The sequence below is a fragment of the Lutra lutra genome, chromosome 3 (assembly GCF_902655055.1).
Source record: "Lutra lutra chromosome 3, mLutLut1.2, whole genome shotgun sequence".
In the NCBI taxonomy this organism is placed as follows: Eukaryota; Metazoa; Chordata; class Mammalia; order Carnivora; family Mustelidae; genus Lutra; species Lutra lutra.
In genome coordinates this window covers 75,623,312-75,641,147 of record NC_062280.1, presented here as the reverse complement: position 1 = coordinate 75,641,147, position 17,836 = coordinate 75,623,312, and the positions used below count along the sequence as shown (strand labels likewise).

Here is a 17,836-nt window from a genome sequence, read left to right as displayed (position 1 = left end):
TTGTGTTGAGGTATGTTCCCTCTAAACTCACTTTGTTGATATGTTTATCATGAACAGATGTTGTGTTTTGTTAGATGGTTTCCTGCATCCATTGACATAATCATGCAGTTTTTATCCTTTCTCTTGTTAATGTCATGGCATCATATTGATTGATTTGCAAATATCAAACCATCTTTCCAACCTTGGAATAAATCTTACTTGGTCACGGTGAATGATCCCTTTAAAAAATGTGCTTTGCTTACCTTTTGTTGAGGATTTTTGCATTCATGTTCTTTAGGCATATGGCCTGTATTTTTCTTTTTCTGTGTTATCTTTGTCTGGTTTTGGTATCAGGATAATGTCGGCCTTATAGAATGAATTTGGAAGTTTTCCTTCCTCTTCTACTTTTTAGAATAAGTAATTATTCTTATTCTATTCTAGAATAAGAATAGGTATTAATTCTTTAAATATTTGGTAGAATTTACCTGAAAAGCCATCTTGTCCTGGACTTTTGTTTGGGAGATTTTTGATTACCAATTCAGTTTTGTTACTAGAAATCAGTCGGTCCAAATTTTCTATTTCTTCCTGATTCACTTTTAGAAGATTGTGTTTCTAGGAGTTGATTCATTTCATCCAGGTTGTTTAATTTGTTGGCCTATTTTTTATAGCATTATCTCCTAATTCTTTATATTTCTGTGGTGTCAGTGTCCTTCATCCTTTCTGACTTTATTTGAATTCTGTTTTTTGTTGATTAGTTCAGCTAGAGGTTTATCAGTTTTATCTTTTTAAAGAATCAACTCTTCATTTCTTTGAACTTTTCTAATTTTTTTATAGTCTCTATTTTATTTATCTCCACCCTCATCTTTATCATTTCCTTCCTTCTGACATTGGGTTTTGTTTTTTGTTCTTTTTCTAGTTCCTTTTGGTGTAAGATTAGATTGTTTATTTGAGATTTTTCATGTTTCTTGAGGTAGGTTTGTATCATTAAAAACTTACGTTGCAGGGCGCCTGGGTGGCTCAGTGGGTTAAGCCGCTGCCTTCCGCTCAGGTCATGATCTCAGGGTCCTGGGATCGAGTCCCGCATCGGGTTCTCTGCTCGGCAGAGATCCTGCTTCCCTCTCTCTCTCTCTCTGCCTGCCTCTCCATCTACTTGTGATCTCTCTCTGTCAAATAAATAAATAAAAAATCTTAAAAAAAAAAAAAACTTATGTTGCAGAATTGCTTTTGCTGCATCCCAAAGATTTTATACTCTTTGTTTTGGTTTTGTATACATGTATTTTTTTTTTTTTTTATTTTTTCTGGTTTCTTCATTGACCTGTTGGTTGTTTAGTGGCATGTTTGTCATCCATTTTGTTTGTGTTTTTTCTAGTTCTTTTTCTTGTAATTGATTTCTAGTTTCATAGTGTTGTGATAGGAAAAGATGCTTTATATGATGTCAGTCTTCTTAAATTTACTGAGACTTTTTTTTAAGATTTTATTTATTTATTTGTCAGAGAGAGAGAGGGAGTGAGTACAGGCAGACAGAGTGGCAGAGGGAGAAGCAGGCTCCCTGCAGAGCAAGGAGCCCGATGCGGGACTCGATTCCAGGACGCTGGGATCATGACCTGAGCCGAAGGCAGCTGCTTAACCAACTGAGCCACCCAGGTGTCCCTTAAATTTACTGAGACTTATGTTGTGACCTAACATGTTATCTATCCTGGAATCTTCCATGTGCATTTGAAGATATATTTATTCTGCTCTTTTTGGTTGGGTTGTTCTGTATTTACTTTTTGTATTTTTTAGGTCCATCTAGCCTAATGTGTCATTCAAAGCCATTGTTTCCTTGTTAATAATTCTGTTCAGCTGATCTATCCACTGATGTAAGTGGGCTGATAAAGTTTTTCCTTTTATGTCTATTAAAATTTGTTATATGTACTTAGGTGCTTTTATGTTGTATGCCTATTATTTACAATTGTTACATTTTCTTGTTGGGTGGATCCTTTTATCACTATGTAATGCCCAGTGTTTGTCTTTTGCTACAGTCTTCCTTTTAAAGTCTGTTTTGTCTGATATAAGTATTGCTAGCCCAACATTTTTTCTTTTTTGCTTCCTTCTGCCTAGAGTATCTTTTTCCATCCCTTCACTTTCCATCTGTGTGTTTCTTGGTTAGAAATGAGTCTTTTGTAGCCACTCTTTTTTTTTTTTTTTTAAATCCATTCAGTCACCTCATGTCTTTTGATTGGAGCATTTCTCTTTATTTTTTTGTGTATCTATTATAGGTTTTTGATTTGTGGTTATTGTTAGATTTATATGTAATATCCTATATGTATAGCAGGCTATGTCAATAGTTGCTTAAGTTGGAACACATTCTAAAAGCACTACATTTAGGGCACCTGGATGGCTCAGTTGTTAAGCGTCTGCCTTGCCTCAGGTCATGATCCCAGGGTTCTGGGATCGAGCCCTCCATCGGGCTCCCTGCTCAGTGGGAAGCCTGCTTCTCCCTCTCTTGCTTCCCCTGCTTGTGTTCCCTTTCTCGCTTTGTCTCTCTCAGTCAAATAAATAAAATCTTAAAAAAAAAATCACTAAATTTTTACTACCCCTCCATTTTATGTATATGTTGTCATATTTTTTATCTTTTTATTTTGTGTATCCCTTGGAATTTTTTGGATATAATTGACTTTACTCCTTTTGTGCTTTAACCTTGATATTGGCTTTATAAGTAATTAATTTTTTTTTAAAGATTTTATTTATTTATTTGTCAGAGAGAGAGAGGGAGAGAGAGCAAGCACAGGCAGACAGAATGGCAGGCAGAGGCAGAGGGAGAAGCAGGCTCCCTGATGAGCAAGGAGCCCGATGTGGGACTCAATCCCAGGACGCTGGGATCATGACCTGAGCCGAAGGCAGCTGCTTAACCAACTGAGCCACCCAGGCGTCCCTATAAGTAATTAATTTATGTTTACTTTTACCTGTGAACTTTTCTCATAATTTTCTTCTAGTTATGTTCTCTTGTTTATCACTAAAGAATGCCCTTTCTCACATTTCTCATAGGACTGTTTTGGTGGTGATGAACTCCTTTAAACTCCTGTTCGGGAACCTCTTTATCTTTCAATTCTAAGTGATGATCTTGCTAGGTAGGGTATTCTAGGTTGAAGGTTTTTGTTTGTTTGTTTGTCTTATTTTGTTTTCTTTGAGCACTTGAAATATATCATGCCATTCCCTTCTGGACTGTGTAGCTACTAGTATTCTGTAAGGTATATATTCTGTATGTTCAGAATTAAAAAAAAAAATCTACCTATGGACATTTTTCTTCAGTGAAAATCTGACACAGAAGCCAAATTTATAAAACATATAGAAATGGAGGGCCATAGACATTTCTGCTCATTATCATCTTCCCTTCTCAAACTCCACTTTCACTGCTGTGCCCCCTCTCACACTTTTAAGGAGCCTTCTTGGAGTGTATAGGACTCTGCGGAGCAATTAGAAGATAGTTTGAATATGAATCTAACACCCTTAATTGATCATTGATTTGTCTTCTTAGACATTGGAAGTTTCAGTATAGTCTGTAAGAGTATGACTGGGAAGGCTTTCCTCTTTTTTTTTTTTTTTTTTTTAAATTTTTTTTTTTTTTTTTTTTAATGAGACTTGTAGGACCAAGGAAGTTTGAGCCACAGCACCTTCCTTTTTCCTCCTCAAGAAATTTACTTTTATGAACATGCTTTTTGTTTTGTTTTACTTTTTAGATTTTTAAAATTTTTTATAGAGGGAGAGCAAGCAAGCATGGGATGGGGAGGGGTCGAGGGAGAGAGAATCTTCAGAAGACTCCACATGCAGCATAGAATCTGACACAGGTCTCAATCTCAAGATCTCTGACCCTGAGATCTTGACCTGTACTGAAATCAAGAGTAGGGCATTTAACTGACTGAGCCACCCTGGCTCTCCTGAGCATTCTTTATTCTCTTGATGAGTGTTGTTGTTGTTTTTAATAATCATCTCACTTCATACAACACATATGTATAGAAAATTTATAATGCGCAATTTCAAAGCTAGTCCAATACTAGACTACTAAGCCAGTATTTGCTTTGTCATGTAGTTTTTATTTTTCTCTACTTTCTCTTTCCTTTTCATATATGCTTCAGTTCACATCAAGGGATGGGGGAGTTGTCAAGCTAGACTAGTACAGTAACCAAACTAACTTCTCTGTCCCTATTCTCTTTCCACTTTGTGCACAAAAACAGGATTAATTTCACTGATGCGATAGTTTCATCCTTCCCAGTTTTCTCTGACCTCCTCTTTTTCTTACTGCACAGTGAATTCAGTTCAGTAGCCACTTATTTTGTATGCCTTGCATTGTGAAGGCAGGAAAGACTAGGTCTTTGCTCTCAAAAGCAGTCTTTCAGCCTTCTTAAATGCTGTGCCAAGACCTTATATGATTTGACTCATCTTTTCAGTTAATATTTCTTAAACACGGGGCGCCTGGGTGGCTCAGTGGGTTAAGCCGCTGCCTTTGGCTCAGGTCATGATCCCAGGTCCTGGGTTCAAGCCCCGCATCGGGCTTTCTGCTCGGCAGGGAGCCTGCTTCCTCCTCTCTCTCTGCCTGCCTCTCTGCCTACTTGTGATTTCTCTCTGTCAAATAAATAAATAAAATCTTTAAAAATATATATATATATATTTCTTAAACACTTATGATGCAAAGCACTTAGTTTTAAGTATTGTATTAACTCAGTTTTCAAAATAATAAGATAGTATTATTATTTCTGTTTCATAGATGAAAAAGGGCAGAGAAATTAAGAAACTTTATCAAATTAGTATTTGGTGCCTTTGATCATATTCTTTATGTTCTATATTCTTTATGCTCTTTAATACATCCTCCTTTGACATTAAATTTTATTAGCTTCTTTATGTAGATCTCTTCCAGATTCTGCTGTTATCCACACTTATAGTCCTTGCTGCTTCTGATTCTTTAGGAGTTAAGCCATGATATGTTTAATGATGATTCTTAGGTATTTATTTATTTATTTGTAAAGATTTTATTAATTTGAGGTAGCAAGAGAGAGAACATGAGAAGAGGCAGAGGGAGAGGGAGAAGCAGGCTCCCTGCTGAGCAGGGAACCCAATGTGGGGTACAATCCCAGGACCCTGGGATCATGACCTGAGCCAAAGGCAGATGCTTAACTGATTGAGCCACTCAGATGCCCAAATTTTTATTTTATTTTTACATTTATTATTTGTCTTTTTTTTAAATTTCAAAAGCATATATTGTTTCCCTAGTAACATTAAATAATGTAATGTCAATATAGAGTAGACACTAAGGGATTCTGAGCTCCTTGAGGGGAGAAACTCTGTCTTATAATTCATATTTTTCATAAGTCAGTGTAGTACCTCATTCTTAGTCAGTGGTCAGTATGGCTTATGGGTACTTTTTATTTTATTTTACTAGTTCGGTTTCTCAAGTGTGGGCTGACTGGACCTAGTAACTGACCATTCTCAGCACATCTTACATTTTGTTGGAAAATCAAATAAGCATACTGAAGTTGGTGGCTCAGTAGAAACTATTTTGATGGATAAAAAGATTTTCTAGGATGGTCTTGCTTTCCTTTTTAGGACTTTAAATTCAAATGGACCTGAGGATTTACTTATGGATGATTGGGAGGCATATGTGAAAAGAATATCTTATATTTAAGGAAATAACAGATAACATTAAGTCATTTAATTCTCATAACAAACTTATGATGAATATAGTCATCATTATCCCTGTCTTGTGTATGAGGGATCTGAGACATAGAAAGAGTGGGCAATTTTAGGTATCTTGACCAAGAGCATGTGGTAAATCAGGGGTAAAAGGGGTATTTGAACCTGGCAGTTTGGCTGCTAGCCTGTGTTCCTAATTACTGCCCTACAGCCACCTCTGCTGTAATCACAGTGCAGTACCTATTGATAAGTGTCAGTATTTAGTCACATTTAATCTAGATCTATCACAGTTGATAATTAACAAATGAAATAATACAGTATTATAAAAGAAATATTGAAAACATTTTTGTCTTAACATTTTCTTTCAACAGTATATTCAGTGTATACAGGCAAATCTTAGAGATAATTGCAGGTTCAAGTCTAGACCACTGCAGTGAATGAATATGACAGAAAAGCATTATTTGCATTTACGTCCTCCACTGAAGTCTTGAATCCCTAAGTCATTCATGAGGGTTGGAATCAACTTCTTCTAAACTTTTGTTAATGTTGATATTTTAACCTCTTCCCATCAATCAATGAATGTTCTTTAATAGGATCTAGAACGGTGAATCTTTTCCAGAAGGCTTTCAGTTTACTTTGCCCAGATCCATTAAAGGAATCACTCTCTCTGGCAGCTATGGATTAATGAAATATTCTCAAATAATAAGACTTGAAAGTCAGAGTTACTCCTTGGTCCATAGGCTGGAGAATGGATGTCATGTTAGCAAGCATGAAAATAGCATTAATCTCATTATACATCTCCATCAGAGCTCTTCGGTGATCAGAAGGATTGTCAACGAACAGTAATACTTTAAAAGGTATTTTCCTGAGCGGTAGGTTTCTACAGTGAGCTTAAACCCTTTCAGTAAACCGTGTTATAAACGGATGTATTTTCATCCAGAGTTTGTTTCATTTATAGAGCACAGGCATTGTAGATTTAGCATAATTCCTTTTTTTTTTTTTTGAAGACTTTATTTATAATTTTTTAACAGAGAACACAAGTAGTCAGAGGCAGGTTGTGGGTGGGGAGCAGACCCCCTGCTGAACAGAGAGCCCAATGCGGGGTTTGATCCCAGGATCCTGAGATCATGACCTGAGCTGAAGGCAGAGGCTTAACACATTGAGCCACCCAGGCACCCTGGCATAATTCCTTTTTATTTTTTAATTTTTTTTTAAGTAATCTTTATGCCCAGTGGGGCTTGAACTCACGACCCTGAGATCAAGACTTGAGCTGATATCAAGTCTAACTAATTGATTAACTGAGCCACCCAGGTGCCCTAGGATTGACAGAATGGTAAATGAGCATTGGGTTCAATTTAGTCACCAGCTGCATTAGCCTCTGAAAGAGTCAGTCTGTCCTTTGACTTTTTTTTTTTTAAAGATTTATTTAATTATTTTAGAGAGAGAGAGTGCACATGAGAGAGCATGCCCTAGGGTGGTTGGGGGCAGAGGGAGAGGGAAAGAGTCTTGAGCAGATTCTGTGCTGATTATGGAGCCAGACATGAGGCTCAGTCTCAGGACCTTGAGTTCACAAACTGAGCCAAAGCCAAGAGTCAGACGCTTACCTGACTATGCTACCCAGGTGCCCCTGTCCTTTGAAGCCACATTGACTTCTCCTCTCTAGCTGTACAAGTGCTAGATGGCATCTTTTTCCAGTAGAAGGCTATTTGTCTACATTGAAAATCTTTTGTAGAGTGTAGCCACTTCCATTAATGATCCTAGCTAGATGTTTTGGTGGAGAACTTCCTGCAGCTTCTATATCAGCACTTGCAACTTTACCTTGTACTTTTACATTACAGCGATGGCTTCTGTGATTAAACCTCATGAACCAACCTCTGCTAGCTTCAGACTTTCTCAGCAGCTTCCTCACCTCTCTCAGCCTTCCTAGAATTGAAGAAAATTAGGGGTTTGCCCTGGATTAGGCTTTGACTTAAGGGAATGTTGTGGCTGGTTTGGTTTTCTATCCAGACCACTCAAACTCTCTCCATATCAGTAACAAGAATGTTTTGCTTTCTTATTATTCATTTGTTCACAGGAGTAGCACTTTTAATTTCCTTCCATAAATATTTTTTGTATTTACAACTTAGCTGACAGGTGCAGGAGACCTAGCTTTTATTTAGCCTGTGTTATTTTTAGTCTATAGCTCATGCCTTCCTCACTAAGCTTAATCATATTTAGCTTTTGTTTCAAGTAAAAGACATGAGACTTGTCACTTCACTTAAACAGTTAGAAGCCACTGAAGAGTAATTAATTAGACTAATTTCAGTATTATTGTGTCTCAGAGACTAGGGAGGCCCAAGGAGAGGGAGAGACAGGGGAACAACCTGTAGATAGAAACAGAACATGCAACACTTAGTAAATTCTCCATTTTACAAGGGTATGGTTTTTGGCACCCCAAAACAATTACAGTAGGAACAGCATAGATCACAGATCACCATAACAAATATAATAATTTGAAGTTTGAAATATTACGGGAATTACTAAAATACAACACAGAGACATAAAGCGAGCAAAAGCTGTTGGAAAAATGGCACCTGTAGAGTTGATGGATGCAGGGTTGCCACAAACCTTTAATTTGTAAAAAAATGTAGTATCTATGAAGTGCAGTAAAGCAAAGTACAATAAAAATAAAATACCTGGGGGGTGCTTGGGTGGCTCAAGGGTTAAGCCTGGGTTAAGCCTCTGCCTTCAGCTCAGGTGATGAACTCAGGGTCCTGGGATCAAGCCCCACATTGGGCTCTCTGCTCAGCAGAGCCACACATGCCATCTTCCCTCTCCCTCTGCCTGCCTCTCTGCCTACTTGTGATCTCTCTCTCTCTATCAAATAAAATCTTTAAAAAATAAAATATAAAATAAAGTAAAATACCTGGGGCGACTGGGTGGCTCAGTTGGTTAAGTGACTGCCTTCAGCTCAGGTCATGATCCTGGGGTTCCCAGGATTGAGTCTCACATCTGGCTCCCTGCTTAGCAGGGAGTCTCCTTCTCCCTCTGACCAACCCCCCCCCCCCCATGCTCTCTCTCTCTCTCTCTCTTTCTCATTCTCTCAAATAAATAAATAAAATCTTAAATCTCTCTCAAGTAAATAAATAAAGTCCTAACAAAAAAAAGAATGTGGAAAAACAATTAAAAAAAAATACCTGTATTTAAAAATCAGTATTTTTCTAGTGTAAAGGGAGCTTGTTGATCATCCAATTGTAGAATCATGGAACCTCATTAGGGTTGGAAAGTACCTTAACAATCATCTAGACTACCACTTTTTCTATTCTTAAATCTTTTGTAGAAATACTGCCAAGTACTTGCCCAGATTAATCTTTATCAGATTACTATTGATTCTGTAGTGATTCAAAATCTATAAAATTTACCTTTCCATTTTTTTCAAGTTTTGATTTTTTAAAAAATTCAAACTTGGATCTTAAGTCAGTTCTTCCTAATTGTAGAAAAACTCATTTGTGTTACGGAATAAAGATCAGAATGCAGAGGTTTAATGATTTGCCAAAAATCACATAGGTGTTAAGATCATAAGTCTTCAAGTCACTCAGTAAATATGTAAGACCCTATAATAAGCTTCTCATTGTTCTAGATGCTAAGAAAATGGGTGAACAAAGGAGACCCAGTCCCACCCTTATTATGGGCCTTATATGTAATGATCCAATGAATATTACAAATAAATTCACAATATATTGGATGTTCATAAATGCTATGAAAACAAAGCATGAAAAGAAGAGAAGATGGCATGTATGGCAATATTTTATAAAATGATAGGATAATGTTTTACCAAAGATGATGGGAGTGAGGGACAAGCTGTACAGATATCTAATGGAAGAGCATTTAAGAAAGAACATTTATGACAGAGAGAGTTAGTGCAAAGACCCTGAGGCAGAACAGGATCAGCACAATGTGGGATCAACAAGGAGGTGGTATGGTGGGAGCAGTTTGAGAGAGGTTCAGAGTTTTAGAACTGTGGTCAGATGAGAAAGGCTAGAATCAGATCATAGAGGATGTTGTAGTCCATGGTAAAGGCTTCAGTTCTGAAGGAGAAGGAAAGCCATTATTGCTTTCTGACTAGGGAGTGATGTGTAGTGCACCCTCTAACATCTTTGAAGGCTGTTTGTGTTTAAAGCACTGTGCTAAAAGCTGCCAGGGTATCAGTAAGATAATACCCTTGCTTTCTGGAAGCATGTTATCTAATGAAGATAAATTGTAAACAAGTAATTACAATAAAAGCACAAGTGAAATTAGTTGCCATAATGTAAATGTAAGCAGAGCTGTATGAGTGGAAAAGAAGGAACCCTTAATCATAATCACAGAAATTAGTGAGGAGCTACTGGACCTGAGAAATCAATTGACCGTCTTACTTGGATCCTATTTGAGTTATAGTGGTCTTCCTAGATGGCTTGTTGGTGGAACTCTAAGAATTTCCTCCTTACTTGATCCTACAACTAGCAATTAGATGTCAGATTTGCTTCCCCAACTAAGTTTTTTATATGTTTTTGCTAATCCAAAGTGATTACTGTATTGCCTCACATTCCCCCCGCCAAAGAATACTTAGTGAGTCATTTATTTTAAAATGCAAAATCCAAAAATGGAGTACTTCACCATTTTTTTTTATTGGGTTGTAATTCACGTACCTTAAACATCGGCCTTTTAAAGTATACAATTTAGTGTTTTTCAGTGTATTGACAAGGTTGTGTGACCATTACACACACTCATTCATTGGCCTGAAAAGAAATGCTGCACCCATTAGCAGTCACTCCCCATTCTCTCCTCCTCCTAGCCCTTGGCAGCTACTAATCTGCTTTCTGTCTCTGCATATTTATTCTGAACATTTCATATAAATGGAATTGTACAATATGTAGGTTTTGGTTTCTGGCTGCTTTCACTTAGCTTAATGTTTTCAAGGTTTATCCATGTTGTAGCATGTATCAGTACTTTACCCCCCCCCCCCTTTTTTTTTTAAAGATTTTGTTTATGTGAGAAAGAGAGAGCACCAGCACAGGGGGAGGGAGAGGGGGAGAAGTAGACTCTGTCTGAAATAAAAATGTGTTATCGTGTAAAACTTCTTTAACAAAATGGTCATGTAACCTGTATCTCTGAGAAGCACATGCCAATTGAGAAGAAAGTACCACAGGACATCTCAGGATCCAGTCCCAGGATCCTGAGATGGCCTGAGCTGAAGACTTAACTGACTGAGCCACCTAGGTGCCCCAGTACTTCATTTTTATAGTGGATAACACTCTGTTATATAGATTACCATGTTTTGTTTTTCTGTTCATCAGACAGATGGACATTTGATTCTACTTTTGGCTGTTAGGAATTACGCTGCTATGAACATTTGTGCACACGTGTTTGTACGGACCTATATTTCAGTTCATCTTATCTTTTGAACCGTTGCTTGTTCTTTGGAAGCTCAGTTTCTGTCCCTGCCTACAGAGGCCCCTGTTCTTTTTTTTTTTTTTAAGATTTTATTTATTTATTTGACAGATCACAAGTAGGCAGAGAGGCAGGCAGAGAGAGAGAGAGGAGGAAGCAGGCTCCCTGCTGAGCAGAGAGCCCGATGTGGGGCTCGATCCCTGGGATCGTGACCTGAGCCGAAGGCAGAGACTTAACCTACTGAGCCATCCAGGTGCCCCAAGCCCCTGTTCTTATAAATCTTTAGCAGTAACATCCTCATACTTCTAACCTTACTGTTGCTTGGTATGATTTAGACATTATTTCTCCAAGAAACCTCTTCAGTCTAATGTGAAAACTTGGAGGAAGTAAGGCAGGATTAGTAAAATCCCCTGGATTGCTGGATTTAAATTTAGGAAAGGATTTGCCAATTACCTTTTCTATAATGTATGTGATTGATAGGACTTTTGAGTGTGGAGAGGTTTCACTACCAAATCCTTGCTCTGCTAAGCAAAACTGCAGTTTCTTCCACTGTATTGGAGAGAGAGCAGTTGAGATCCTCGCACTGGATTCATTTTATAAGTAAAAAAATAATAATCATGAAGTAGCTATGGAGTTTGGTCTTTAGCATGGAGTTTTTTAGTGTAGTTGTATTTTACTAGGGTAGGTTTCTGAGAAGTTTTTAGGTATTACTGGAATAATTGAATGTAATATATAGCAGTAACATATTCTAACACTCGAGAATATTTTGCTGGTAAAGTAATTGAGAATGCAAAGGTGAAGGGGGTGTATGTTCAGACATGGTGTAGTCAAGTTTTCAACTACTATGTAGTTGATAAATACTACCTCATTTATCATGACCGGAGCGACAAATCGACCAGGAACGTGAGGGTAAGAGGATGAAGAAAAGAACTCGAGAAGCTGAGAGATGGGGGCAGGAGGAGCACTGAGGAGGATGTCCAACAGTGCTAAGTTTATTCAAAGCATTAAGGCCATATATATAGTGATATTACAATAGGAGAAGCAATACACCTGTGTCTAGTTAAACAACCACAAGTTCCCATAATAAGTTTCACAATTAACTATAAGCAGACCTCCTGATGCCAAACAGCTAATGCCAGTACAATTGTTCTGTATTGATACAGCAAACCTGAAAGTAATTTATGGGCTCTACTAGGGCAGCAAGGACCAGCCATGAACTTATGACCCCAACCAAATTGTTCTCATTTGTTTAGCAAGCCTGTGGGAAGTCATGTAGGTGAGTGCACAACACATAGCACAGACCCTTTCTCAGTGCTACTCAACTTTTCCCATCCTAAACCTTTTGTTAGGTTATTCTGACTTTAAAGGAGGCACAAGTCAGGGCCTGGTTTGGTCCTCGTCTCAAGCCTTATTGTGGCCTCCCACACTCATTTCATTAAATTTTCCCAAAAGAACACCAAAAAATCCATTTCCAGTGGTTTAATAATAGCTTACTCTATTTTCAGCCCTCCCTTTTAAAGATTTTATTTATTTATTTGACAGAGATCACAAGTAGGCAGAGAGGCAGGCAGAGAGAGAGAGAAGCAGGCTCCCTGCCGAGTAGGGAGCCGGTTGTGGAGCTCGATCCCAGGACCCTGGGATCATGACCTGAGCCAAAGGCAGAGGCTTAACGCACTGAACCACCCAGGGCCCCCCGCCTTTTTAAAAATTATTTATTTATTTATTTGAGAGGGAGTGAAAGCGAGAGAGATTATGGAGGGAGAGGGAGAAGCAGACTCGTTATGCAGAGAGCCTGCTGTGGGGCTTGATGGGATCATGACCTGAGCAGAAGGCAGCTGCCTAACCATCTGAGCCACCCAGGTGCCCCTATTTTCTACCTGTTTTAAACTATCACTTTTACTTCTGGCAGGAAGGAGAGGCAAGAAGTATGTATGCAGTTGGCAGTCATTAGTTAAATACTTCACTAGAATCCCATTTTATAAATGAAAAAATTGAAAGGCTCTTGAGACTGAATGTTGTTCTGATTTCTTCTCTTTTTAGGACATTTTCCCTGTACTTTTAGAGTAATTTTCTTGCCAAATTAGTTTGCAAATTGTCAGTCTTTCCTAAAAGGAGAAAACTCAAATTGCTTGAAAAAACTGAAAGGTTACTCTGAGAATTTTATTAAAGACAGTGTAAACCAAACCAAGTGAGATTAATTCTGTGCCATATATGATTAAGCTATAGACTTTATCTGGGATTATAAAGTATGAAGCCTGTTTTAATACTTTGTAATTTTGTTTGTTTGTTTCAGTGAAAAGTGTAAGGCTAGAGGATTTACCGTGATTGTGGATGGCAGAAAATCACAGTGGAATGTGGTGAAAACAGTAGTCTTAATGCTACAGGTAATTTTATTTTTGACTATTAGGAAATGGTTTTATTTTATAGCAGCAGATAAAGTGATAATGGCAAATGCATTTCATTTATTTCACTGTGCCCAACCTTCTCAGCAGTGACTGAGTTCTGAAATGCACACTACTGGATTTTTAAAATTCATTTCTGAGAGGTTTGATTTGAATAGTAAAATAAATTTGAGACCTATTCTAAAGATTTGTAAATGATCAAAAATAGTATGTTGTGTTTAAATAATTTAGTAAGTAGGCCAGTGAGTCCAAAAGTGTAAGATATTGTCAGACTTACCTGGAGTTTCTGTGTGCTGTGATATCTACATTGTCCCCTGTCTCCTCCGTTCTGATACTGTAGGTGGCAGCAGGACTGGGTAAGTCTAGTCTGGAAGAGCTTCTCATGTGGTTCTGAGCAGTCTTTTCCTTCTGTTCTGTACTTTCCTCTAAAGAGTACCAGGATTTGTGGTACTTCCTGGAAGAAATGTACTTGACAGCTGTGCCCTTGGGAAATTGAGCAGCCCACAAATCAGCATTTAATAAACAGCTGCAGTTGCAAAGTCTTTGGTCTGATACTAGTTTTTGTGTTTCCTTGTGTTCCTCACAGGAAGATTTCACGATCTTTGCTTGAACTAGGTACCTACCTACCTAGTAAACATTCTTTGCTTTGTTATTAGGTTATTGAGGACGTTGTGATCTGAAATGGAAAAATAAACCATTTGAGTGATTTAAAGGCAGCAGATTGCTCTAATGTATCTGTGTTTCCTTAGAAAGTCTTCAAGAGAGTATAGAAATTAAGTGAGTTAAATAAAAGAGATTATCTAATTTAGATGAAAGAAAGTGAAAAGGACATTCCTAGCAGGGACACTGACTTAGTGATAGCTCAGAGATAAAACAAATATAATGAAGGGATTTGATGGCAGGTCAGTTTGGGGAAAATAGAAGTTGACAGTTATATGGGATAGTGAATATTCAGTTAGGGAAATATCAGTGACAGTGAAAGAAAGATCAAGTATTTTAAATGAATTGAGAAATAAGTAGTAACTGCTTTTGGGTTCTGTGGAAAGAAGTATAATTTCAAATTTTATTTCATTTTCATTTTTTTTTAAAGATTTTATTTATTTGAGAGGGAGAGAGAAAGAGCAAAAACAGGAGTGGCAGAGGGAGAGGGAGAAGGAGGCTTCCTGCTGAGCAGGGAATCCTCCGCTGACTCCATTCTAGGACCCTGAGATCATGATCCAAGCTGAAGCCAGATACTTAACTGACTGAGCCATCCAGGTGCTCCATAATTTAGAATTTTAAATGATAACTAAGAAGAACGGTTCTTTTTTTTTTTTTTTTTAATATTTTATTTATTTATTTGACAGAGATCACAAGTAGGCAGAGAGGCAGGCAGAGAGAGAGGAGGAAGCAGGCTCTCCACAGAGCAGAGAGCCCGATGTGGGGCTCAATCCCGGGACCCTGGGATCATGACCTGAGCCGAAGGCAGAGGCTTTAACCCACTGAGCCACCCAGGCGCCCCAGAAGAATGGTTCTTATTTTTTATTTGGGATTAGAAAAAAGGGATTTTGGGGCGTGGGAACTAGTAATTTCAGTGCTCAGTATGGTTCGGGTAGTGTACTAAACTTTCTATAAATTAATCTCATTTTATTTTATCCTCACAACCTTGGGAGGCAGGTTCTATTATCCTAAAGATCAGCTGAGGCTCAGAGTTTTTATTTTATTTTATTTTATTTCATTTCATTTCACTTATTAAAAAGATTTTATTTATTTATTTGAGAGAGAGAAAGCATGAGCAGAGGAGAGTGAGAAGCAGACTTCCTGCTGAGCAGGGAACCTGATGCCAGGCTTGATCCTAGGACCCTGAGATCATGACCTGAGCTGAAGGCAGATGCTTAACCTACTGAGGCACCCACACCCCCCCATGCTCAATGATTTTAAATAACTAGGTTCTTAAAATGAACATGGGAAAGAGCTGCAATTGGAATTTAACACAGCCTAACCCCCAAGTCTTGGCTTTATCCTTTACAAAGGGTATATTTACCAATGTGGGGGGTATTAGAGGTCTATCCAAATTATCTATCCATTACCTTCTTCTTAAATGTGTGGCCTAAACCTTTATCATTAGAATCACTCCTTTGGGTTGGAAAGGATATAGCCCACAGAGGATCAGTTTTTTAAGGGAGCACAGGTTGGTATTCCATCACTTTTTTTGTCTGGTGTATTCCCAGCACTTTTATATCCCAACCCTAAAGATGAACTCTTCTTGTAAAAGTTGTTAAAATAACTATTAGGTGAGAAATCCATTAATTATGACCTTGTGTTCTTCCTTTCATCCTGTCATTCAACTGTGTCACAGATGACCTCTTTGGGACTTGCTGTATGAACTGGACTTTGATCAGTGGCAGTTTTGAAGAACAATCAGTGGATGATTTAATCCCCTCTTGCGATTTCTTTTCTGATAGGTATTTTAACAACTTTTGGATTTATTAATAGTTAACATTTTCAGAAGTTGCAATGGCCTTTTGTTTACTCCTATTCAAACAGTTTTTACATACATAATCATTCATTGCTTTTATTTCAGAAGGTACTAGTACCACTTATTTGGGGTCCCAGAGCTTAGTGTTGGCTTTGTTTGTAACTAATATTCTCTAAGATGAGTGGTTTGGTTTTTCTTGTCTCTCACTACTTTAATATTCAATCATTTTGAAGTAGTAGCCTTCCACTAGTCAATATATAAATAAACCTCAGTCTAGCCTAGATTTTCCAACCTCTGATAACTTTTGATACTGTTGAATTTATTTATCTTACTCATAACCCAGTCATTGCAGAGGGCACCAGATTTGTTATGTGCCTAAAAATGTGTTTAAATTGAAAGATTTCTATTTTCTCCTAATTAATAATAATTAATTTTAACCATAATTTATTATTATTCAGTTGTGCCATTTATCGTCTTAAATGGTATTTGACCCCTAGAATTTGTAAATAAAGTTTTATTGAAACTCATCTATGTCTATTCATTTATATTTTTTATAGTTGCTTTCATACTACAATGACAGACTTTTTTTGAAGTAGTTGCAGTAGAGACTTTGCATAGCCTGCAAAGCCTAAAATATTTATTATCTACACTTTTGGAAAGAATTTACTGACTCCTGGTGTAGAACATTTGAAATGGTGTGGTAGAACTTTAGAGTCAGACCTGGTTTCTGTTTTAGTACCATCAGTAAACAACTCTGTTACATTGGAAAAGCTTCTTTGAAACTCAGTTTACTCTCCTGTAAAATTGGGAGAATGAGATTTCCTTGCTAATGTGAATTCATTTATTCAACAGATATTTATGGAGTGTTTTCTATATGCCAGGCATTGTCATAGGCTGGAGATATAGGGGTGACATGATAGATAAGGTAATTGCCATTGGGAAGCTAATGTTCTACTTAAGGAGTCAGTAAGTAATTAGGCTAACTACTAGTCACTGTAACAGCAGACAGTGATAAGTGCTATGAGGCAACATACAGTAGTAGAAGATGACTGAATCAGATGGTGCAACTTTAGATAGGGTGGTCAGGGAAGGTCTCTCTGTAAAGGGAGTGTTTGAGTAGAATATTAATGGAGGGAGCATTCTTCCTAGGTGTATAGGGCAAAAAACACTCCAGACAGAGGAAACATCGAGGGTATAAGCCTCAGGTGGAAACAGACTTGTTATATTCCAGCAACAGCAGGAAACTTAGTATGGCTATGGTGGGGGTATGAGCTAAGAGGGGGAGGGTATGAGCTGAGGTTTGAGGGTCAGTGGGGCCCTGAGCCTGGAGGGCTTTCTAGGCTTTGGAAAGGAGTTTGAATTTTACTGTGAGCATGAAAAAATGTGAAGAAAGGAAGGCGGCCTGCTGTTTTTTTTTGTTTTTTTTTTTTTTTAAAGCTGACTCGTTTGGGGATGTTAGCACTGTGGGAGGTAGAAATGGATAGGTTTAAGATCTTATTTAAGATAGACTGTATGGGGTTTGCTGATAAAATATACATGGAATATTTTATTAACTCAGTAAATGTTAACTTCCATTCTTCCTTAGGTAATATGAATAACCATATCTATTAAATGTGAAATTGTATTTGTCAGAGATTAGCTAGTCCTGTTCTTCAAGTTAATAATCCAGCAGAATCTGGGCTTTTTTGTATAATAGCCAGTAAGAAATTTATTTTATGAGAAAATTGATTTTACACTTTTGAAGAAATTCTCCCAAGGTGATTGTGTTAAAAAAATTTTTTTTCATATAGTAGAAAAACCAAATGTAGTAGTTTGCCAATTAAAAATTGTCTTACAGTTTAATCTGAATATATACCTATTAGATTTGTACAACACAAAAATTAATTCACATGTACTGTGTATATTATATTGAAATCTTTTC

The 17,836-nt window shown here is 37.4% G+C and overlaps 1 protein-coding gene across 3 annotated transcripts in view; it reads left to right on the top strand.

The window, feature by feature from the left end:
• Positions 1–17,836, top strand: part of SESTD1 (SEC14 and spectrin domain containing 1) — a 142,151-nt gene that overhangs the window by 58,816 nt on the left and 65,499 nt on the right. For all 3 annotated transcript variants that reach the window (XM_047722310.1, XM_047722309.1, XM_047722311.1), the window contains exon 4: positions 13,349–13,439. In XM_047722310.1, the coding sequence (XP_047578266.1) occupies positions 13,349–13,439 (91 nt within the window). The remainder of the gene's footprint in view (positions 1–13,348; positions 13,440–17,836) is intronic.